At 40.9% G+C, this 25,559-nt stretch overlaps 2 protein-coding genes across 3 annotated transcripts; one reads left to right on the top strand and one right to left on the bottom strand.

Annotated features, from left to right (window-relative positions):
• Nucleotides 1-415: 415 nt before the first annotated feature.
• On the bottom strand, nt 416-21,787 carry LOC105388362 (chromodomain-helicase-DNA-binding protein 7). Of its 2 annotated transcripts, XM_038121280.2 has the most exons (16): nt 21,529-21,787; nt 18,428-18,637; nt 18,025-18,293; nt 17,741-17,856; nt 17,554-17,655; nt 11,534-17,471; nt 11,274-11,448; nt 11,050-11,137; nt 10,569-10,864; nt 10,267-10,356; nt 6,683-6,880; nt 6,139-6,394; nt 5,614-5,945; nt 5,053-5,199; nt 4,143-4,884; nt 416-4,048 (listed from the first exon to the last, which is right to left on the bottom strand). In XM_038121280.2, exons 2-16 carry the CDS (start codon nt 18,562-18,564, stop codon nt 1,715-1,717), a joined length of 11,220 nt encoding a protein of 3,739 aa, XP_037977208.2. In that variant the 5' UTR covers nt 18,565-18,637; nt 21,529-21,787; the 3' UTR covers nt 416-1,714. The 2 variants fall into 2 exon arrangements, with proteins under 2 accessions (XP_037977208.2, XP_048484394.1); XM_048628437.1 differs by lacking the exon at nt 6,683-6,880.
• Nucleotides 21,788-23,450: 1,663 nt separating this feature from the next.
• Nucleotides 23,451-25,112, top strand: LOC105387199 (WD repeat-containing protein 82). Its single transcript, XM_011557895.3, has one exon. It carries the CDS (start codon nt 23,577-23,579, stop codon nt 24,531-24,533), a length of 957 nt encoding a protein of 318 aa, XP_011556197.1. The 5' UTR covers nt 23,451-23,576; the 3' UTR covers nt 24,534-25,112.
• The last annotated feature ends 447 nt before the right edge of the window (nt 25,113-25,559 follow it).

The raw sequence follows: 25,559 nt of genomic DNA, 5'->3' as shown, positions 1-25,559 counted from the left end.
AATTTTAACATTATTCTAGCGGGGTAGGTGTACGTACTTTAGCCGTGAAGGTATTTAATTTGCATACTGGTGAAAGTCATTGTGAGAAAATTTGGTATTCCCAGTAAAAAAAACACAAAAGTCAACGTTTCAGCCCGTTTTTGAGTTACAATGTGCTGTTATAGCAATAAACATGATAAAATAACATTCTAAAGTGGCCTACTTTAAAATGATATATTATTTAACGTTTATTGCTATAACACATACACGCACCGCTGCCGGTGTACCGGCAGGCATACCCAACAGACCGGAGTTTGTCAACATAATATACATTTAAGACGAACTAAAATAATAAAAAAACTAAGGCAATGCTGTTAAATTAATACCTAAACGGCCTAAGTACAATAGAAATCTGAGGTCAGTAAACACGAAAAGATTGTTGTGCTATACATGAATATATTTTTAAGGACCTAAAAACAGACATCGTATTTAAACATTGAAAATTCAAACAGCAAGTCCCACATTTATTCATGATTTGTCACATTGATTTTTATTTTACATTTAATCATACATTAGCGCTGATTTTATATTGCATGTAATAAATAGTTTATCACATTCAGTGTTCGACTTAACGCTTAAAAATCTAGTGTAAAAAAACGCCATTACAAGCGAAAATATAACATAGGCAGAATAGCAAAATTTACTTCAAATCAAACTTGATTGCAACGTAAAAGTACAAAAAAGTAAAATATATGACTACAGTTAATACGTCCTGATTTGATGCAAAAATCAATGAGTTAAGATTTATACATAAAAATACTAAAATATGAGTTTTGTTGGCTCGATTTGGAAAAAAAGCCATTTCATTTTAAAAATACTAAATTATTATACATAAGTATTTGATTTTAAAACACTGGATGTAAACTTACATCTTCCATTAAAATAATAGACTACATAAAATAGTATTAAACGACGACCATACATCCACTGAATAGATAAAAAGGCGCTTTTCATACAATTTACTAGAAAATTGTACTAGTTGCTGCTGTTAAAGTATCAGAAATTTTAAATACATACATACCCCTGATCTAAACTGCTTTTATATTAAAATTTATGTTTTTATAAAAGACGACTATCTTTTACATCTGCAAGAGATCAATTAAGTCAAACACGTTTAAATGACAAAATAAACGAATTTGTGGGTTGTTAAATGTAATGTTTGTTTGTAACACGTGCACAGTCTTTTATAAAGTTCATTAATATACATGAATTAAAATAAGTTTATCTTTATACCTAAAATAATAAGATCATTATTTACTACAAATAGCAGTTTTTGCCTGTATTTATATTGCAGACAGTATCAGAAATCTAGTCTCATCAGTAAAGGCGATGCTGTATGATCACCTGTAAGCGTATGCACTGGTTTAGCTGCTGCGCATTATCATAATATTTATTACTTGACCTGTTATATCATAAATATTCTGATGTTCTATTGAAACCGTGGGTTGTCAAGATTTGAATTCAAAAATTACGGTATACAAATACAATAATTTAGATCCACAAATTGAGGTGTTAAAAAGGTTACACATCGAAGTCATGGTATTACAAAGAGATCGCCTATAAATTATATCCCTACAATACTTGTATCTTAGGTTATCCAAGCAGAATCAACATCTATGAAAACTCAAATCATTAAAGACTTGAAATGAAAAGTCCGCGAATCGTAATATTCTGCTCATTGCGGTGCGGTGTCCGTGGACTGCCGGCCCGTGTTGGAGCGCAGCTCGCGCCGCGCGCCGCCGCTGCTGTCCTCCGATGACTTGCGACCCTTCTTCTTACTTCCTCGCCTGTCATCATTGGCATCGTCGTTAGCTGCATTCTCATCCGAAACATCATTTTCATTTTCTACTTGGTTTTTAGGATCTGCTGCTGTGCTTTGATGACCGTCATTACCAGCTAGATTAATGGCATCTTCATGGGGATTTATATTTTTTGACAAATCTTTTTCCGAGTTAGGTGGTGATATCTTACTACTATCATATTCAGAGGGCTTCATTCCTGTCCTAATGACTGTGGATGGTGCTATCAAGTCCTCCAGGTCCATCTCACCCGTATGTGTTGGTGCACTGTCTTTCATTTCTGACTTTGTGCTCAAGTCTGATGCTGTGGACTCTTTTATTTTCTTACTAGCATTCTCATGCTGGATTAAAGTTAGATTTTCAGGTTCATTTGCCATTTCATTGTGACTTCTCTTATGACCCATGGACAAATTCGCCGCCACATCTTCAGCTGCTAAAGCCCTAGCTATATACTCTGATGAATTTTTGCTTAACTTTTCAAATACATCCTTGGGATCTTCTTTTCCTTTCTTTCCCTCAGCAGCACTCACAAGGCTGGCACTGAGGGCTCCTGATGCCATTTGCTCTAAGAGCATTTTGCTGATGTCAATATCTTTTTTGTCTCCTTTTAATAATTTCTCCTGCACTGCGGCAAATTCCGGTGGCATAATATGAGAGCGTAGTGCGTCGTAGTGCGATTTCTTCTTGTCCACCTTAGATAAGTCTGTAGCTTCGTGACCGTCATGGTCTCGCTTGTGTTTTTCCGATTTAAGTAGAGCGTCATAATTCAATCCCGACTGCTTAGAGAGAGATTCTAATAAGTATGTGTCAGGGGGTAGGAAAATTTGCGGCATCTGACCGGACTGTTGAGTGGAAGGTTTGTTATGTTGCCTCGAGTGCGTGGAGCTGGTGACCACGGTGGAAGACTTGGGCGTGGAGGTGGTCTTGCCGGAGCCGCGCGAGGCGTGGCTGGCGTGCATGGTGGCCGTGGCGGACGTGGCGGCCAGGCTGCTGCTCAGCAGGCCCAGCGCGTCGTACGCCGACGACATGCCCGAGTGCATTCCGAACGGATTCAACCCGCCCAGCCCCAGTTGCGGATACAACATGTTCGGATTCGGGAACACAGAGAACGGAAACTGTGAATTACTAGCTTTCGAGCTGGATGAACTGCCTCCTTCTGAAGGTTTTCTTGACTTGCTTTTACTGTCCATGGAAGCACTGGCTCCAGCCAGGCTGCTCATGTCTAACGACGAAAGACCCGGCAGCCCTAATCCGGCCAGGTTAGCGAATAAGTTTCCTCCTAGCAAGTTTGGCATACTGTTGAATGAACTCAATAATGGGTTATTCTTCGGATCGAAACTACTCAAGCTCGATAATAATTTAGGATCGAAAGTATTAAGTAGTTTGGGATCGAAACCGGTTAAATTCGAGAGAGTCGACGCCAAGGTTTTTGGATCAAACGCACTCAAACTAGCCAAAAGTGCAGGATTTAGTCCAGCGAGATTCTGGCTCAGATGGGGATTCGATGATAACACATTCGTTGAGGCCGCATCCAAGGAAGGTGGTCGGCCTTTTTTACGTTCGCCAGTCGAGCTGCTCGACTGCATCGGGGAGTGTCTTTGACTGCGAACATCCTGTGGTAATTTGACATGTTCCTTTATGCCTTCCGTCCACTTGGGATCTATATCATACATGGGATTCTCAGCTATCCATTGCGCCAGGTACTTGAGTTGGGGAGCCTTGTTGCCGACGAGGCGCTTGCCGGTGACGCGGTGCACGACGGGCACGTGCTCGTCGGGCGCCAGGCGCGGCGCGGCCGCCCGCCGCCGGGTCTCGCTGGCCGCCTGCTCCGCCAGCCACTTGTTCACCTTCGCCTCGTGCGACAGCGACTTCACCGGCGCCGCGGAGCTCGCCTTCTGCCCCTTGTGTGCACTCGTTTGCTCGAGCGACTGTTGCAGGAACGATGACAACTCCTTGGGAGTCGATTGAGGTGAAGGAACATTGGTTACCGTTACTGAGAAGGGTTTCTGTGAGGAGTGTTGCGTGGAGGAGGCGCCGGAAGTGGGCACGGGCGTGACGCTCACGTTGGGCAGCACGGGCGAGGGCTTGCTGCGCGCCGGCTCCAGCGAGCTCGACGGGGACGTCTGAGTCTTTGCGGCCGAAAGTCCGAGCACAATTTCATCCAATTTCTTCCTCTTCTTTTCTTTGCCGACTACTTGCTCCGGTGCCGGCTGGAATAATAAGAAATAATTATATATTAAAAAAATTATACAAAAACTTACGCATCTGGATGCTTAATTAATGAGTAATTAATTGAATACATACTACATTCTTTCGCTTCATAAGCCTGGAGAGCGTGTCGTCGAGGCGGCTCTTGGCGGGCGGCGCGGCGGCGGAGGCGGGCGGCGTGTCCGAGGGCGGGCGGCGCACGGAGAAGTCCTGCGCCTCGCTGAGGTCGAGCGGCGCGGCGTCGGCGGGCGGCGGCGGCGCGGGCGAGGGCCGCTGGTGCGCGGGCGGCGGTGCGGGCGTGGAGCGGCGCGAGCTGTCGCTGGACGCGTCGTCTCGCTCCCACTTGGGGTCGCGGTGCGCGGCGCGCGGCGACGACAGCAGCGCGTGCAGCTTGGCGCGCTCCGTCTCCACGTCGATGGCGATGTGTCGCTTGGCGGGCTTGCTGGCGGCGGCGGGCTTGGCGTCGGCGGGCGCGGGCCACTCGCAGTTCTGCACGGCGTGCGCGATGTGGTGCAGGCGCGTCTCGAGCGCGCGCTCCGTGAACCAGTGCGCGGGCGACAGCTGGTCCACGCGCGGGCGGCGCGCCAGGGACTCCAGCTCGGACAGCGCGTCGCCGTCGTCGCCGCCCGCGCCGCGCTGGGAGCGCCGCAGCTTGCGGGGCGAGTAGGACGCGTCCTCGTTGCCGGACTCGGTCTTGGCCTCGTCGTCCTCGTCCGAGGACTTGGCCGGCTCCTCCTTGCGGGACGGCTTGGCCAGCGAGTAATACTTGGTGGCGCAGTCTACAAACGGTAGCTTGGGGTCCAGGAATATCTTGTGGTAGGTGTCGCCGAGACCGTGCCTGCAACATGATGGTATGTTAGCTTAAACAATGCGAGACGATTCACAGTGAACTTAACGGCTCTAATATAGTGACTCGTCACAGAAGCTAGGATTTTAGGCTATAAGGTGAAGTCAAGTAAGGGCCAAGTGGTTTTGTAATCAATAGTATAGTAGTGCGCATGCTCACTTGCAGACGGCGTGCACGAGCGCCATGTCGTGCCGCTGCGGCGCCCACCAGGCGGGCGCGTCGGGCGAGCGCTCGCACAGCGCCAGGCGCGCCTCCAGCGCCGCGTGCGCCGCCACCTCCTCGCGCAGCACGCGCAGCAGGTCGATCCTACAAATAACACAGAATTACATTACTTCATGAAAAAAAAAAAAACAATTGTTTCATCATAGTAAATTACACAACATAAAGTGCCGCATTAGTGCCGCAAAGGCGTAATGGATAAGGCCTCGTCCTTTCAATCGAGGGGCCGTGGGTTCAAATCCTGGCCTGTACCAATGAATTCTTTCAATTGTGTTTTCAATTAAGGAGTTTGAGTACAATAATACCAAGTGATCTTACAGTGATGTAAAAACATCGTGAGGAAACCTACACATCTAGATTCTAGATGTGTATCCTAAGTGCATTGTATTTATTCCAAAAACGGCGATATGGTTCGCAACCTATCACGTGAGTACAAAAATGTGCTGCGAAAAGTGGGTGAGCCGTGAGTGCATATGTATATGTATGTAAAGTGCCGCAAACCTTTCTAGTGTAGCAATGGCCCTTTCCTCTCCAATAGGCTCGGCCTTCAAGTCAGCCCTCGTGGGCAGCTCCGCCTCGCCGACCGACAGGCCGCACTGGCGCTTGCACATGGCCATGAAGGCCTTCAGGTAGTCGGTGAGCGCGTCGTCGCTCTTGCAGTCGAGGCGGGCGAGCGCGCGGAAGCGGCCCCAGCGCAGGCTCTTGGTGGTGGGGTCGAACTCCACGCCGTACGACGCCACGGTTCGGCGGAACGCCTCCTCGTCGGCGCGCGACCACCGCCACTGCGACGCCTCGTCGCGCGCGAACTGGTCTAGCCTCTCACGACGCTCCATCTGAAATATATTTAATTCGATGATTAAACTACTAATGGTGATAAGTAACTGCTTAATAAGCAGATTTCATCGTTAATTCGCAAATAAACGTAGTGTGCGACTTCTGCCAGCCTGCTAAACCAACACTCTTAGATATGTAGGTTAATACGATAGCCGGTACTGGCCCACATTTCCCGTTAACAAGCCAGCATACCTTAGCCTTCTGCTGCATCTTGAGCTCCTCCCGCTTGTAGTTGCGCTGGTAGGCGGTGATGAGGCGGCGCAGCCTCGTGTTGAGGTCCTGCATGGAGGGCCACTGGTGCGAGGCGGCGTCGTCGTCGCGGCGCGGCGAGGCGGCGGGCGAGGCGTGCGGCGACGCGGCGGGCGACGTGGCGCCGGCGCCGCTCGACACCTCGTCCGTGCAGTCCTCGTCGCCGGCGCCGCGCGCGCGCACCAGCCGCTCCTCGCTTCTGTAGAGAGAGTGGGATATAGCGTTACATACTTATAAAAGTAGCTTAGAACCTCTAAATTGTCTGAAATTTAAAGTAAAAAATATTTACAACAGAATAGGTTAACAGGCTAGGCTTTGATAACATTGGTTTGACGCTGTACTAGAGAAGTTATATTAGTACAAAAGTTTACCTACTTTAGATTGAAAAAGACCATAAAATATCCCGCAAAGCCACAAAAACACACAGCTTTAATACGATTAGTACAATTAAAGGAAGCGCCAGTGAAAAACAACAACAACCACTCACTTGATATCGGTGCACTCAGACTCGTCGGGCGGGCCGAGCTTGTCCACGTAGCAGAGGCGCGGGTCGGAGCGCATGGCCAGGTAGTTCTCGTAGCCGTGCACGTAGGTGCCCACCAGCAGCGACACGTCGCACTCCGAGTCCCACCACAGCCGCGGCGGCGCGCTGTCCACTCCGCGCGGCACGCGCATGCCCAGCGCGCTGGCCCACCAAATATTACATCTTATTGCGGGTCGTGGCAAGTCCAAGGCCACGTCCCGGTAGGCTCATAGTCAACCGTTGCCAGTTTCAATGATGTACACCGCGTACTTTTATGTGAAGTTTGACATAGAGATAGCGGCCTAATGCCAAAAACTAGATGCAGATTACTGGGAAAGCCGGCAACCATGAGCCTAATCGTGACGTGTCCTGGATGCAATCATTTTTATGTACTGAGTTAATCATATTTGTGGAAGAAAAAAACATAAAAATGCGCATGTCAAAAACGCATGGGCGTAACTGTGTGAGTAAGTGAGTACACTCGCTGCGCCTGTCTCACTCACTCACCAACTTTTAAAAATAACAAAATGAGTGTTGAGAAGAAGAATGAGCGAGGAAAGGGATCTTTTTAAATCGCACGATTAGGGCGCCTTCAAATTAGCCGCTAATTGCGCTTCCGCGCGACAATTAGCGGCTAATTTGAAGGCGCCCTTACTTATCATATCGAGAGATCGGAAAATGTTACAAGTTGAATAGCACACTAACACCTATCCTAGATGATATACTTCCTTACCAGAGCTGCAGTTGCAATATTAATACTTTTGACATTGTAATCTTAGCGCTTTTTATTTATTTATTTATTTATTTATTTATATTTGGAAAACCAACCAGCAAAATACAAGTTTATGTTACATGGGGGTTATATGACATTTCAAGCGAATAACAGGTTTTCACATTTTTCTAATTTAGGCACTTAATTTTAACTAAGATGAAACAGTGACTTAATGACATTGTAAAACTGAAAATTATACAATTTTATAGTCTGAAGAAAGAAAAAAAAAAAAAACAAGCAAAAAGAAGTAAGTTGAAGACTATCCCCCAAATTCATAGTGATTTTAGATACTATAAAGTAAGTTTAAAATTAACGTTGTGATATACGAGATTTAACTTTTTGACTGACGTAAAGAGTCGAAACTAGTCGACACTAGTACGATTCAAAGTACTTAAATTTAAACCTTGTTGTAAATTTACAATAGTGTCTATGAATTTGAGGGTAAAATATGTAAAATCTTACTTATGTAAAACCATATAACAAGCAGTATTATTTAAATTCTTATACATATTATTATGTGCATACTATGTTTATAGATTATATATATACGCCCAATATAAAATATATAAAAGTAAATGTATTCAATATGACAATACCACCGGACTATTCGGACTTATCACCGATTATTTGCACTACATGGGATCTAAAAGAAAGTTTATTAGTATGAAAAATGTCAGCATCCTGAAACACGTTATTATAAGTACGAAGTAGACGGGTCATAATTGCATTTTGGCCATAATTAGTGGTGTGAGCCCTGGGAGCAAATATTGCTGTATGTCTAGTACGGTATTGTGGTGTGTTAAATGTTATATCTGCTAGTAGCTCAGGACAGTCCACTCTTCCTCGTAATATGTCAAACAGAAATCCCATATCCAGTAGTAAGCGTCGATCATACAGGGTTAACATTTTGAAATCGTGACAATTCCGTGAATAATTACGGGAATTATTGCGTGTTTGGTAATTTAAGTATTTAATGAATTTCATTTGTAACCTTTCTATTTGATCTTGATAAATGGTATATTGTGGTGACCATATTGGGCTAGCAAACTCCAACACACTTCGTACGTAAGCATAATACAGTGCTTTGATGGACTCAGGTTGGGAAAACAATTTTCCTGTGCGTATAACAAATCCAAGGTTTTTATAGGCTTTGCTGGTAATTAAGTCAATGTGATTACGGAATAATAATTTGTTATCCAACAAGACACCCAGATCACGCACCATGGCCACTCTCTCAATCATAACGCCATTAAAATTATAATTAAATAAAAGAGGGTTTTTTTTTCGTGTAAAAGTTATAGTTTGGCATTTTTTAACGTTTACTTTAATTTTGTTACGAGTATAATATTCAAACAGTTTATTAAGTTCTGACTGCAGGGCGATACAATCTTCTTGGGTCTTAATTCTTAGGTAAACTTTTTTGTCATCAGCATAAAGTAAGTGGTTTGATGGGCCGAAACACAAGTGGATATCAAAGATGTAAGCATTGTAAAAGAGAGGTCCAAGATGCGATCCCTGGGGTACGCCGGATGGAATACTAACATAATTAGACCTAAATCCACCCATCACTACCGCCTGTGATCGATTTTTCAAATAACTACGGGTCCATCGTAACAAGTCACCATGTATACCCAAAATATGTAATTTGGCAAGCAGGATGTCGTGGTCCACACGGTCGAATGCCTTTTCGAAATCCGTGTAAACCACGTCAACCTGTCCACCTCCTTCCATATTTTCAAGTACAAAATTGGTAAATACTGCAAGATTTGTGACACAGGAACGCCCTTTTAAGAAACCATGTTGCCTAGTCGAGATATTTTTAATAATAATAGGATAAATGTTATTGTAAACAATTTTTTCCATGATTTTACTAAGTATGTTTAATTTAGATATGGGTCTATATTTGTCAATACAGGATTTAGAACCGCTTTTATGCACCGGCACTATATTTGCTATTTTCCATATACTGGGGAATGTACCTTCCGTAAGTGAACGATTGAATAATATTGTGATGGGAAGAGAAAGGGAAGGAGCACACCGGACGAGGAAGAGAGGTGGGATGGCATCACTACCAGAGCCCTTGTTAACATCTAAGGATTTCAAAAGCTGCATTACCGTTTCTTCCGTAAATGTCAACGTTGCAATGACGTCACCACATAAAGTGTTGTAGTCGTAGTCAACTTTGTCGTGTGTGGAAGGTTGGGCGAACACACTTTCGAAGTAAGAGTTAAAGGCGTTACATATGCTAGGACCATCTGAATAGTTAGACCGACCCAACGTAAACTGACTAGGATAACCGGAATTCCCACGAAGAGATTTAATAAATTTCCATATAAATTTTGGGTTTGTTTTGATTTCCTTCTCCGCAGTGGCTATGTAGTTATTAAAACATAAAGTCTGAATCCTACGTTGCCGGGATCGTAAGAGTGCGAACTCATCGTAGTCACGCGGGTTTTTGTACTTTTTCCATTTAGAGTGAGCCTTACTTTTTTCACGTATAATTTTTATAAGAGCTGCACTATACCATATTGGATAGTGACAACGACTTTTCAATACTTTTGGGACAAACAGATCTATAGCATGATTTAAATGAGAATAAAGACATTGCGCTTGGTCACTATGTTCATAACATTAACTGGCAAGAAAGTGTACCATATGATTGGATATTGAAAATAGCAATTAATCTGCGTATGTTAAAATTGTTATTAGATGGTTATTAATATTGGTCACAAAATCATGTAATGGTGATATTGAATAACGAGCTAAGGTAACATACCTGGCGTGCGTGCCGCTCTCGATCTGCGTGGCGTAGTCGCCGATCACCTCGTGCTTTATGTAGTACATCATGCGCACGCGCAACAATACTCTGAAAACATAATAAAAACTATTTAGTTTAATTGAGGTAAATGAATCATACTTAACATGGAAACAAACGCTTTATTTCATCAGTCGTGCATCGTTAACTCAGCAAAAATCTTAAATTTTCTCGGTATTAGCATGGCAAGTCATCATAGGATCAAGGATTGCATAAGTCTTTTTATGTTTAATATTTTGCTTCGACAGTTCGTAAATACTTACTTGTTGGCATGTCTGAATAAATGCTTCTTGTAACTGCTTTCTAAATAAGCCTCACAGTCATATTTCTCGGCGGAACTCCAATGATTAGGGTCCTCCCATTTCTGAATGTCACTCAGTTTTGGTACATCTTTAGGTCTATTCTTCTTTTTAGCATTCCTTCCTCTGGGAACGGGATTATGAAGTCCGCTATGGTTTCTGGAAATTGTTACTTCTCCATTTTCACAGGGCTCAATTAAATCCCAGATGAAGTTTCTAATTTTCTCGTCCCCTTTGTAATGCCGTAAGCAATACAACACCTGGAAAATTATATTTATGTTGTAGTAATTATGATAGCTATTGTAATCACATATCAGGTTGATAACATGATCAGTTATGCTTTGTTAACTCAGCGAAAATCTTTAATTTTCTCGGTATTAGCATGGCAAGTCATCATGAGTATCTTAAAAATGCAAAAAATTGGTAGATTTTTTTTTATACATACTATTATTCTGGCGCAGTCTTCTATTACAGGCAGAGTCCACCCTTTTCTGAACTGATTTTTGTCAATGGTTTCGTCCCATCGCGCCCACCTGTCAACAAATAAAATTTTAACTATCATCTGTGTATTTCACCAATCAATACAAATATAAATACAAATTTTCTTTCAATAATCATAAAATCATAGCTATATCAATGATGTTGAATGCACAAGTAGCACAACGTTACCCGAAGGTGAGCAGGCCCCGCTCGATCTTGAAGCACTCGGAGCGCGTCCAGGAGCCGTACACCACCTCCTCGTCCAGCGGCACGCCCTCGTGGCGCGGGATGTAGTCGTCGCTCGCGTACTTGCGCCCCTTGCGGCCCAGCTTGTCCTTCTTGCGCTTGCTCCTCAGGCTTATCCCTGCAGGAAAGGAAGCTTTAACATCCATTGTGGGACAACAAATTATAGAATTTAAAGTAGGTATAATAGCAAAAAATATATGTACCTTCTTCATCCTCATCAGAGTCCGGAGTAGCCTCCATGTCAGACATTTCGACGTTCCCGTCGTCGTGCCCATACCTCTTAATACTTGTGCGTTTCCGAGGCTCGGAAACTATTAAGTCTTCCACTTCCTTTTTCTCGGTGGTGTCAATTTCAGCTTTCTTAGCCCATTTGTTCCAGAAGTCTGGATCTCTGATGTCAATGTCAGATCTTTGATCATTTGCTGCAAAGCTAGCCTTTGAGAATGTGGATCCTTTTTCAGACTCCATTTGGATAACTTGCGTTCTCCTGGCTAATATCATCTCAATGTCCTCTTCACAAAACTTGTCACTCGCGTCTTCATCCATTACAGCTCCATATGCTCCTTTTTTTAGAAGATCTTCTATTTCCTTTTTGGATAGTTGTTTCAATCCCTGGCCCTCCTTGCCGCCCTGAGTTGTGTTCATACTTTGTAAAATAGCTTTGTCCAGGCCGAGTTTCAGAGATGCTTTGTCAAACATCTCCCTTTCATAAGTATTACGACAAATAAGTCTGTAGATCTTAACCATTTTCTGTTGGCCGATACGGTGGCAACGAGCCTGTGCTTGCAAATCGTTTTGCGGGTTCCAATCACTGTCGTATATTATAACAGTATCAGCGGCTGTCAAGTTTATGCCCAACCCCCCAGCTTTGGTGCACAGTAAAAATACGAATCTGTCCGAATCAGGTTTCGAGTATCGGTCAATAGCTTCTTGTCTCAGGTTGCCTCTTATACGCCCATCTATTCTTTCAAAGGGATATTTCCTGAAAACAAGGTAATCTTCTAGTATGTCCAGGCAGCGCACCATTTGACTGAATATTAAGACTCGGTGTCCACCAGCTTTCAATTTAGGTAGCAGTTTGTCAACAAGGACCATTTTGCCAGCAGATTGGATGAGCGCTTTGTAGTATGCCTCTTTGTCTTCTCCATACATCTGTTTATAGTCAAATTGTATTTGGTCCTCAGCCCCATTCAGCAGATAGGGATGAATACAACACTTCCTGAGCTCCATCATGGTGTTCATGAGATTTGGAATATTGGCAGCAGAAGCTGTTCCTTTCTGTAAGAAGCTGAAATTTCGTTCCAATATTGCTCTATAATACTTCTTCTGAATATTTGTCAACTCAACTTCTATTATAGTCTCTTCTTTAGGTGCCAAAGTTTTTTCGACATCTTCCTTTAGTCTTCTCAACATCATAGGTTTCAATAATGCTTGAAGCTTTAGAACTTCAGATTCGCATTTCAACTGACCGAATTCATTGAGGAAAGCTTCATTGCTGGCAAATTGCGACGGTTCCAGGAAGTTCAGTAATGAGAACAGTTCATTGACATTGTTCTGCAGCGGAGTGCCTGACAGAAGCACCCGGTGCTCCAGGTGCAGCTGTCTCAGTCCTTCCAGCAGTTTGCAATTCCTATTCTTCAGCCGGTGCGCTTCGTCTATCACACAGATTCTCCAATTAAATAGTTTCAGCTCTTGAAAATCTGTCACAATTATTTCAAATGTTGTGATCAATACATTAAACTTCGTTATATCTTTGATTGGTTCACCCTTTTCATTCTTGAAATAAAATTCATACTCTTGTATCATACTTTTACTTTGTTGTGAACCATGATAAACAATTACGTTCATATCTGTCCACCCTTCGAACTCACGTTGCCAATTAGGAATTGTAGACAAAGGAGCAATAATCAGGAAAGGTCCTCTTATATCGCATTCCCAAACAGAATTGACAAAGGTCAAACTTTGAATAGTTTTTCCTAAACCCATTTCATCGGCCAATATACAGTTGCGATTGTTATGCCACGAGAACAACAACCAGTTCAATCCTTCCAGTTGGTATGGTCTAAGCGTGTTGCCACCTTTATAAAGTGGAGACTCTTTTAGCTGTACCCAATTATCTGCAGATGGGCGCTTCTTATATTTCCATTTATCTTTTGGTGGTATTTCGCTAAATATCTTGAACTGTTGAATTTTCTCTACATCGACATCCTCTTCTAGTTCCCATGTACTGTCTTCATACTGTAAACTTTTCCATTTAACCAAGTAGTGTTTAACAACAGTATTGTTAGCGGAATCTAGGTTTTCGGAGACATCCAATATTCTTTCTACTTCCACATAGTCTGGATTAAATGGTTCATCATCTAACATTTCGAAAATATTCATCTGTTGTGCTTGTTTTTGTTTAAAACGCTTTATTTTTGAAAATATACGTTTATCACCTTTATACAATTCTTCTTCTGTCTTCCATTCACAATGTAAATAAGAAAAGTTGCGGTACTTCACATAAAATTCTTCAACATCAATAATAATAGTTTTTTCATTTTCATCTTTTACTTTACTAGCCTCTGCTGCCTTTTCCTCAACTTTGACTTCAGCAGGAGTATCGGTATTTTCAGTGGGTTCTTCTTTTTCGGATTTTGGTTCGTCTTTAATCTCTGCGCTTGTCTTATCAGCATCAGTAGGTATGTTAGGATCAGTGGGTATTTTAGTATCCGTGGGTATGTCAGGATCAGTTGGTATTTTAGGATCAGTGGGTTGAACACTATCCTTGGTTTCTACAGCAGATTTGTCTCCTTCATTTTCTTCCAGTGGCTTCAGTTCTTTTTCACCATCAGGCTCACCATCCGGGTCAGGTTTGACTGCCACGGGCGGATTTAAGCTTGATTCCTTAACCTCCCGCTTGCCCATTCTACATGCTAAGACATGCTGTACGATCATTTGATCTTCATCAGTTATATTAACATAGACGTAATTTGGTTTCGGGGTCCCGTCAACGTTATCTTTAACTTCCTTACGCATTTCTTCAGGTTTGGAATCCTTGTCTCCACGTCTGGGTGTTGATATTCCAGAATATTCCTCATCTGATAATCGTATCATTACATCATCAGTGTATTTTTTACGCTGAGTATTTCTAGCAGAGCGACGTTTTAAACTATCATCTTCAACGGGTGGTGAAGGTGGGGGTGTTGACATCATGTCATCAGGCTCACCATCTGAATCAGGTACAATACCACCACGCCTTTTTCTTTTACCTATAACAACCTTTTTATTAGCAGCCGCCTTTCTCGCGCTCCCACCTGCAGAACCTCTTTTCTTAGTAGCTTTCTTTTTATATGACTGATTTAAAGAATCAGTATCGTCATCTTCCATTTCCCGTTTAGCTTCAGCTTCTTCTAGTAAATCTTTTATAGCTATTTTAGAAACAGGAATATCATCAAAGTCTGTTACAGTGTTGTCTAGATTTGTATCAGAGTGTGTTTGAGAATTATTAGCAGAATCCATAGTTGTTTCAGTTGGTTTCATTTCAGAAGAGGTATCTTTATCAATATCATAATTAGTAGTGGTATCCGCCTGGAATTCACCATCTTTCTTAGAATTTCTTTTTCGTTTTGGTGCATTGGGATCTTTTGGCTCTCGCTTTTTTCGTTCCTTGACGGGCTTATCACCCAGTTCTTTTGGTACTTTCGGTTCTTTAGGTGTACGCGGTTTTCGTTCTTTCTTAGGTCCTCGTTTTTTACCTTTTTCACTTAAACTTTCATCTAATGAAAGCATACTACTATCTAAATTGGTAAGATCTTCACTAGGGTCTACATCCATTTCAGAATTATTTAGAACGCCCGTACCTGCAGTGACACAGTCTTCTGACACAGGCAACTGATCAAGAGCCGCTATTGCAGGAATTGCCGTAGGTTTTTCTTTTTTAGCTCTTGGTTTTCTTGGTCGAGCGGGACCTTTCCCTCGTCCTCTGCCAGTGGTACTTGTAACCTGTGGACTTTCAACCATTTTAGCTCCATAAGCAGGATTTTGTAACATACAATTTGGACCTCCATTGCATTTATCATTGGTTTCATGTTGCTGTAATAACGCCAATCTTTCCTGAAGACATCTTACTTTTTCCTGATTTTCGGGAGAAGGGGGTAAACAATATATCTCTTGTATTTGCTGCTGTAAGGATGCCCGTTCTTGGTGATGTAGAGGCGAATACATAGGTGGCATTGCACCATGAGGAATATTAGGATTCATCACCATGCCCATATTTGGATTTATATTATGCGGCATATTAGGCATCAGATTCGTTTGATTACCTTGCATGTTAGGTGGCAAATTGGGATGCATATTTGGTACCCCCATTGGCATTCCCATTGGTACATTCTGAGAAGTATTTGGTGGCATGTTAGGAATATTTTGTTGCATTGTAGGCAAGCAAGGAACATTTGGAGAAGGGTTGTGACCCGGGATAGTAGTTTGAATACCAACATGAGGTAAAGACTGTACAGGCGCATTAAGGTTGTTCAGTGCAAGGTTTGGTGGTACAGCTGGCTGCAGTGTAGTCAGACTTTGAGGTGGTACTGGACTTCTGGGGTGAGAGTTCTGAAATTTCGTTTGTAGGGATTGTGATGAAGGCGGCATATTGGGTGGCAGACTGGCCGGCGCACTGGGCGAATTTAGTTGTTGATTCATATTTGGTATAGGATTACTTGGGTATGGTGAATTTCGATTCATTATTTGTGGGCCCCCATCTGCTGGTGCAGGCATCGAAACAGGCATGTTATGTGGACTTGGCACATTTATTGGTTGCGATGCACTTAATTGAGGATTAATATTACTATTATTTGTAGGAGGAACATTAGCTAAAGTAGCTGGTATATTAGTTGGGCTTAATATTTGTTCCTTATTACGCACATCCACTTGATTTTCCGGAGGATATTGATCTGTTCCTGGTTTTTGTTCACTTGCAGTACTTTCACCTGATGTTTCAGTATCATCAATTGTTTTACTATCTAATTTGTTCATGATACTATCTCCGTCAGGTTTGTCATTTTCTCCCACTGTGGATTTGGTGTGAGATTCTAAGTAGTCTATTGTGGAATTTGTGTTCTGATTTGTTGACATTCCTACATCGGCTGGTGTATTAGTTGATTCTTTATTCGAGCCACTGTCAGTTAGTGAGGCGTACTGCCGGGAACTGTCGCCATTGCCCTCCTGGGAGATTGGTGGTGCTGCTGCTGGTGCAGGTCTCTCATTTTCAACTAAATTCTTATCCAAAGTCATATTTTCTGAGACTGTCCCACTTTTAGGTTTAATCAAAGTAGGATCTGGACTCAATGTCGTCAGAATAGGCGACTCACATTTTTTCCCCATAATATCACTGTTATCCAACTGGGCCACATTACTTATTGGCGTCGGAACTTTATTTTGATTCCACTGAGGAACAGCACCCAAGTGACTCATCGCAGGAGACGAAGGATTACGTTGATAGGGGTATTCAGATCCGGCAGGTAGAACCATTTGTTCTAAAGCCTGCAATGTGTTTTGTGATGCAAACGAAGTGTTGGTGGTCGCCGAGGGCGCGGAGGAGGGCGGGTGCGGCGGCGGCGGGCGCGGCGCGTGCGGCGCGTGCGGCGAGGCACTGGGGCCCTTCACCGGGGACATGACGGGGCGCGGCGAGGACTGCGGCGGCGCGGGCTGGCGCGGGGACATCTGCGCGCGCGGCGACACCTGCGGCGAGATCTGGTGGAAGGGCGGCCGGTACTGCGGGCTGCCCGTCTCGTGCCCCGTCGGCTTGGGCGAGGAGTACTGGTTGGCGACGTTGACGTCGAGATGCTGTATCTGGTGCGGCTGGTAGTGCGAGGGCAGCGCGTGGTGCGGCGCGGCGTAGGGCGCGTGCGAGGGCGCGGCGGCGGGCGGCGGGCGCGCGTGGTGGTGCAGGTGCAGCCCGTGCGCCTGCATGCCCGGCGCCAGCGCCGCCTGGTGCCCGCCGAGCGTGCCGTGCTGCTGGTGCTGCCCCATGTTGCTGTGCGACTGCTGGTTGTGCGCCATTCCGTACTGGTGTGAGTTCACGTCCATCTGTTGGTGGTATGATGGGTGCTGATTGATTCTTGAAGTCGCCGGTGGGTGCATTTGTGTGTAGCTGGGATAGTTCTAGAACAAAAATTATTATTAAAATATGTGCTTGATTGAAACAACTTAAAAAGAATAATTTAATATTTATTAGGACAAATACCTGTTGTTGGCCATATACTGGCTGTGTAGGTGGTTGTGGGAAGTGTGGTTGCCTCGGCAAATAGGCACCATTTTGCGATTGTATTCCTCCTATACCAGGACCCTAAAATAAGACAAAAAAAATCAAATCACTTAGTAACTACAACAGAAACAAACAAAAGTATGCTGCTGAATTTTGGAAAGCTTACTTGTTGTGGAGGATATTGGTGCATCTTCTGTTGATGTTCATATGAATGTCTATAGGCCGGCGCCATGGGAGAGTAACGAGTAGGGCCTGGCGCGCCGGCCCACATGTCTCCGATACCTACAACAAAACACAGTTAGTTGAATATAACCCTCTTATAATACCATCCAGGACAACCTGAATGATTAGATAGAAGAATTTCACTGCTTTACAGATACCATATAAGTACTACTGTACTGCAGGCCAATCAACCAACACAGCATAAATGTAGAAACAATGGCTGCTCACCTGGATGCTCCGGCATCCCGTACATAGGGTCGGGTCCCGGGTGGTAGCCGGGGTAGGAGTGCGAGGGGTGCGCGTGGTGCGAGGGGTGCAGCGGCTGCGGCGGGCGCGGGCGCGGCGGGTAGGCGCCGTACTCGTGGTACTCCGCGCCGCCCGCGCCCGCCGCCGCGCTCGCCGCCGCCTGCCCGCCGCCACCGCTGCTGCCGAACGATGGCAGTTTCTGGATTGAACTCTCCTGAGCCACGGTGCCTTGATTGTACTGCTGTCTATACCTGAGAAAGTGTCATACATGTTAAAACATTATCCCACAGGTAGCCATTATCCAGACATTGTGAAACTCTTAGGTTAGCTCTGGAAACTTATACATGTTAAGTACAGAAAATCTGGTATGAAAAAAGTAACTCACCCACTATCTGTAGTGTCTTTATTGTCTCCGCCTACACCTGATGATGAATTTCCGGTAAAACCATCCGCCCCCCCAAGATCAGTGAGTCCTTCCAACATACCGCTTCCATCATCACCAAATAAATTGTATGAGTCCATCACTCTATTAAGAGTGAATTAGAAAAAAGCTGTATTCGAGAATTGGCTGATTGGTTGATACATCCATTTTTATCTGTAACAACAATTTTTTTTACATAAATATTTTTACTATAACAGTTGAAGGCCCTGATGGCTGACAATATTTATACAGGGTGTCTGTGGAAGCATGGACAGTTTGGATCAATCAAAACATGGTGAATGAGGAAATCATTTCCAGGAATTAATTCTTACATGGATAGCAATAGTTGGTACAGCCCTTTAAAACAAATTCCATGTCATGTTAGATATAAATTGGCACATTTATGATTTTCTAATTCTTCAAATAAACATCATGAATAAGTAAAAAAACTGTTAAATGGTTACTAAATTACTTAAAAGGTTACCTTGTTTCACGGGGAAAGACATCTGACAGAACCCTTATACATTCAAATAAGGGTAGTTTTTGTTTATATCAGATGACTTTCCCCGTGAAATGTAATATAATAGTATTTACAAATATTGGTATAATACTAACATTAATAATAATGTTAAAAGTCCAGATAGAAAACCGCCCATGCCAGATTATAGTAGTATCCTAAACCTGATTATTGTCTACAAAAATTTAATTATATAATTATATAATTATAATTATATAATTATATATAATTATAATTATATAATTATATAATATACTTTAAATTTTTAATAAATTCCTTCTTTAGTGATGTAGGTTCAACTATGAGATGAATGTGACATGAGACACAAAAGACATAATAAAAATATGTAAGTGAACTTATGTAACACTTAAATGAGAACTTAGTTTCTTTAGTAGCAAAATAGGTACTATATTTCATATCTAAAGAACATGCTTTGTCCAGATTACAGATACAAGCAGGGCCCTGGATTAGCAAGGCCCTACATTATAACTAGAACATTTACTTGTAACATTTCTATGAGCCAAAGCTCTGTTGTTGCAGATATTTTGCTAAGCATTTTCGGAAACACTGGAGAGTGGCATTCTTCTTAATTCCAGGACAAAATGGATTATAGTACATATCTGGAGAATAGCTAGATTTAAGGTGTGGGAATGATAGCAAAAGAAAGTACTTGTTCTCTTTCTTCTTGTTCTTGTTCTGATGTTTACACAAAATCCACATTATGCTTATAAATAGTGATTTATTTTTATTTTACTCACTGTTTGTAAGTGTGTGTTTATTTGGTTTTGTATTTACTGATTTATGTTTAATGCTATCCTAAGTATATTCTTATAGCGTATCCTCTTTTATAAATATTGTTTCTTTGTAACCTGTGGACATTGTCGTGGGTTGTACATTTATGTAAGTTTTTAAATTTAACACAATGTATTACACTTTAATGTATAACTGTTTATTGTCCCTAATAAAGTAAAATAAAATAAATAAAATAAAAATACAAAGACAACTTAATAACCCATTTTTTTCACTCCACCTGGTTGTTCAAATAGCAGGTGTTCAATCCTCTCACTTCTTCATCTTACCAACACTGATAATACTAAATTAGAGTGCAAGTACAGAATAAAATATCAAATTTAATTTGAACCTATCTTTATGGTAATGCAAAAATTACAAATTAATATTCCCAAAATGCACTATGCAAATTTTTCATAGTACCATGTCACACATCTCCAGAACAATATCTGTTTTTTTTATTTAAGATTATACTCTGTCCATTATATTATTGGTTTATTGACATTCAAAATCCCATACAGTCCAACTATAAAGTCGTGAAAACGGAAATGGATCCTAACTAATTGTTTAAGATCATATTTAATCGATGTAACGGACAAATCCATTAAAAATCCATAATCAATCAGTATTTTATTTTTAAAATGTATATAAAAGTAAGTAAATAACTGATGATCATAAAAAGTCTTAGCAAAATCGCACTCTTTGGTGTCAGGACTTTATAGTTTGACTGTACATATTCAACGACTGCAAAGGAAAACCGACTTTACTTACAAGACATAAGGAAATGTAAAAAATATGATAACATAATGGAAGCTCTATAAATTACAATATTTTTTATAGTTAGTTAATCTAGATAGAACTGATTGTATAGGTTCTGGATAATTTATAGGTTCTTTACAATTTGCAATTGTAACATTACAAATAATTTTCTTATTTGGAGTTTCTCTACGGATATTTTTGACAAAACTGGTATTTCTGAACAGGGTACATTACTATTATATTATATTGTAGGTACATAAAAATACTCATGCTGGACTTAAATTTAACATGAGATTCATAAATACATTGCTGCACCCACTTCTGCATAAAAATTATGTATAACAAAAAGTGTTTTTAATATACCATCATACTTAGTCAATAATATTAATCAAAAATATTTCGCCAACACCAATAATTGAATTAACTAGGTAATAATTCTAAAAACAAAGTACCATGCAGCTTTACAGTGTTTTACAGTGTGCCTAGACAAAACATTGGGAAATGCAGGGTGCAGCAATGCACCTCTGCCTACCCCCCAAGGGAATACAGTAGTACAGGCATGATTAATGTGTGTGGGTGTCAAAATTCATCATCCTATCAGCAACATTTAGGCAACCTGTGTAAAGAATGCAAACTAGAATAACCCCATAGCTACAAATAAAGAAATTTTATGTGGATTTTAGCCAATAAAATTGGAAAGGATTATGTCCTAAATCTTCTTTGATGCCAATATCTCAGGAAGCTCTTAGTCTTCAGTCTTCATGCTGGGATAGCTGTACCACTAAGGGGAAAAGCTATACGCTTATGATAGTGCACATAATACATACAGCGATATAACTTCTCCCTCAGTAATACAGCTGATGTACTTGCGGCTAATCTTGTGATAATCATGTCGATTCTTCATATTCTTACATGAGATGAGTTAAAGAAGTCAGTATTAGAACAGTTTTACAGTATTTAATGTAGATATTAGTTAAATGAGGTAATTTAGAGGACTTACCGATATCGCCACACAATAAGGCCGATCACAAAATGGACACCATAATCAAAGAAAGTAGGTAATGCCGAAAAGAGAAAACTACAATGATATTAACTTTAAACGGTTGACCTATCAATTGGATATGCAAATATTATCCTATTTTGACGAGATTCACCGCACGTAATGGCAAAAATTCTTCTTGCTACTAATAACAATCAAGCAACGCCATCACTCCGTCCATTTTGTTTCTCTTGAATCTGTCTGTCTGTCTTTCTGTCTCCAGTCGCCAGTCGGCTCTTCATTCGCTTGACTTAACTTGAAGCCGGAATTACACTAAGATGTTAAGGGGCGAGTAGAATATCACTGTCCAGTTAATTGGACAGTAGTCAGTACGCATAAAGTTTTATGATTTTTTGAGTTTGGAAAGAAAAATAAATACAATATAAAGTATTCAGAATAATATATAAAGGTCTGCTGGACGTACAAAAAAAGATAATGGAGAAAACTTTAAGAAAAGTCGTACTCTAAAATTCCGCAGGTGTTTCGTTACCGCCTTCGTTACCGCAGTAGTTCCCCAGAGCCTCGCTGCCGCGTAGGAATGCGTCGGTGTACTAAAGGCTATAGTTATAAAAACCTAAATATGAAGTGAAGGAACCACCATCCAACTTGATCCAACAGATTGTGTTGTGTAGGAATGTCTTTAATTATGATTTTTGTACATGGCAATACCTTTACTTAATCTGTGATCTAAACAACCGCGAAACGCGTTCTTTTTCGCTGGTGTAAACGTGTGGATTGCGCGGCCACGATGGGGTCTATTTATTATGCCACGAGTTTGTAGTTATTTTAGATTTAGGTCGAAGCTAAAATGCCTAAATCTGAAATTTGTCAGCATTAAAAAAGGGGGTATAAGATTTTCTTAAACATGGCCGTGCGGTTGTCACAGAGATAACAGCGTGGCTACGCTATTTCCAGACTTTTACTATAATACATCTAGAAGTAATTATTGTATGTCAGCGTTAGATTGATTTGATCGAAAAAGGTAAATAAAAATATCAATCAATCACTATTATTTACGGTGATTTATTGAATTTTATTTTTCTTTTCATCGGTTTCGGTGGTAGCTCAGTCGAGTAAGCGCCCGCTTCCTACGCCAGAATCCAGAGATGCGGGTTCAAATCCGGCACTGACATGTACCAATGAGTTCTTTGGAGTTTAAGTACAATGTATATCATCGCTCTTACGATGAATAAAAACTTCGTGACACAATTTGTTCCTTGACAGAGAAGGACAAAACAGTTGGATAATAGCTAAAAAAATGACCTACTTATAACTTTTCTATGAAAGGGGGTTAGACTCTAGATTTGCAGGTTTCCTCGCGATGTTTTCTTTCACCGTAAGAGCTATGGTATACGTGGTACTTAAATTTAACTGTTCCCTCTCTGTGACAAAACAATTCAATAGCTAAAACTTCCTGTAACTTTTCTATGAATAAGGGGGTATATCTGTACTGTACGATGCGGATATCTTTTAGGGAGTAGATTCTGTAGCCTATAACTTTGAGCATAATTTATAACATGCATGCATATCAACAAAACTGGAGTCAATTTAAAGGCAAAGAGCCAATTCTTTTATCAAAACCAAATTTAAAATAAAAGAAATACTTATTAGTCTCAAAAAATGAAATGACAGTAGAAAACACGGGAAATATTGAGCATATTTTATTTTCTAGTTTTATTTTTCTCGTCATCATTATTATCTATAAATCAATTTTGTTAGTCGATAGTATAATATTCTATAGTAAAAATATTTAATAAGCAGGTTCAGGTTTACCCTTTTTGCTTCGACCTAAATCGTCAGTTTGGTTCGTACAGAGACGCCATGGCTGCGCAATCCACACGTTTACTTTTTCGTGGTGCGCACTGCGCGCATTGAAGTTTTTGCGACAGTGACCACAGATTAGATTATATTCATTCATCCATCATTTCCAAAATTTGGATTAAATTTTTCAACAAAAAGCAATTTTTATTGTATTGCTGCGAGCATTTCTCTAAAATATCAGAAATCAAATGGGTGTAATGATGAAATTAGTTGATCAAGTGGTTCGGAGTTTTAAAGTTGCTAAAGTATTTAGAGAAAACACCGATAAAATAAACAGCATAGATTTCTCACCTAGCGGCGAAACTTTGATATCGTGCAGTGAAGATGATCAAATTGTTATTTATGACTGTGAGAAAGGAACTCAGATGATAACCGTAAACAGCAAGAAATATGGAGTAGATCTTATACATTTTACACACGCTAAAAACACTGCTATTCACAGTTCAACTAAAGTGGATGATACGATTAGATACCTATCTTTACATGACAATAAATACATTCGGTATTTTCCTGGCCATACTAAGAAAGTAGTGACCCTTTGTCTATCACCAGTGGAAGACACATTCCTGTCTGGATCTCTGGATAAAACCCTACGTCTTTGGGATTTACGATCACCAAACTGTCAAGGACTTATGAATCTATCTGGAAGACCTGTTGCAGCGTATGATCCGGAAGGGCTTATATTCGCCGCTGGAGTCAACTCTGAAAGCATAAAGCTTTATGATCTGAGATCCTATGACAAAGGTCCATTTGTTACATTTAAGCTGAATCAAGAAAAAGAATGTGATTGGACTGGACTAAAATTTTCTCGAGATGGTAAAACAATGTTGATAAGCACAAATGGTTCGATAATTCGCCTAGTCGACGCATACCATGGCACACCACTACAGACATTCACAGGGCATCTTAACAACAAGGGTATACCAATAGAAGCATCATTCAGCCCTGACTCACAATACATATTCAGTGGCTCCACAGATGGAAGAGTGCATGTTTGGAATGCGGACACGGGTTACAAAGTATGTGTCTTAAATGGAGACCACCCTGCGCCAATTCAATGTGTTCAGTTCAATCCTAAATTTATGATGCTAGCTTCAGCATGCACAAACATGGCATTCTGGCTACCAACTATAGATGATGTTTAGAGCATAAACTAGCTGTAAGTGTTTCGAGCAAACTGAATGAATGAAATTTGTGTGAGCTGATGGCATTACATTTCCAAGTTGGTCCAGTTCCTCAATGAGCTTCTGCATTTCTTATAAATTGATGATGATTCTTGTATCTCATGCAGTTAAATAAATATTATGGTAATTAAGTCTTATAAGTATTTTAAGTATATGTATAATTTAATGCAACTACATTTTCATAATGTTAAAAAGTGAAAAAATTTCTAAGGAAGATGATTCTGAAGGCACAAATTCAATTTTTGTGCTAAATTCTTTGTTTAAAATTCAACTCTTATGATTTTTATGTTTCTGTAAATCAGATTTTCTGGTGGCAAAATATTAGAACTTTGTTAAAATCAAATTTGTGCCTTCAGAATTGACATCAATATAATAATAATTTTACTTTTCAGTGGGTACAAAAAATATTTAACTAGTTCTGAAAATAAACTGTAATTAGCTATGTAACTTAACAATGTCTAAATAGACAAAAGTATGCATAAAACTTAAACATTGAAGACATTAAAGATTATATAACAAATTTTCAGTATTAAAATTTTACCTATATTTTGATTTCTTCTATCTACTGTAAATCAGACACACATAGTTAACATTAGTACATTATCACTGAGTTGCAGAAAGGATCTTTAAGTTAATGTCGGCATTAAATATATTGTTGCCTTGCTTTGACAGTATACGGACAGAAAGAGACAGACATAGATTTAATGTCGACATTAGCTTAAAGTCCCTTTCTGCAACTCGGCATATACCTTTCATATGAGAGCATTGGTTAAGTAGGTACATAATCTCTGGTAGGACGTTTGTAGGATCATTCCTCTTAATATCCCAGGGAGGACTTATGTTTGTAACAAGTACAAAAATATATTAACATGTTGGTTTAATTAATGTCTTGCAAACTCAAAAACGCTTTTGTAGACCTAAAGGGATCACTGTACTAGACTAGAACTAGACAAAAAAATGCTAACCATTATACCTTATTCGATTTTT

Source organism: Plutella xylostella, chromosome 4 (assembly GCF_932276165.1).
Source record: "Plutella xylostella chromosome 4, ilPluXylo3.1, whole genome shotgun sequence".
NCBI lineage: Eukaryota > Metazoa > Arthropoda > Insecta > Lepidoptera > Plutellidae > Plutella > Plutella xylostella.
Note: the sequence above shows the minus strand (reverse complement) of the source record. Positions and strands in the feature narration are given on the sequence as shown.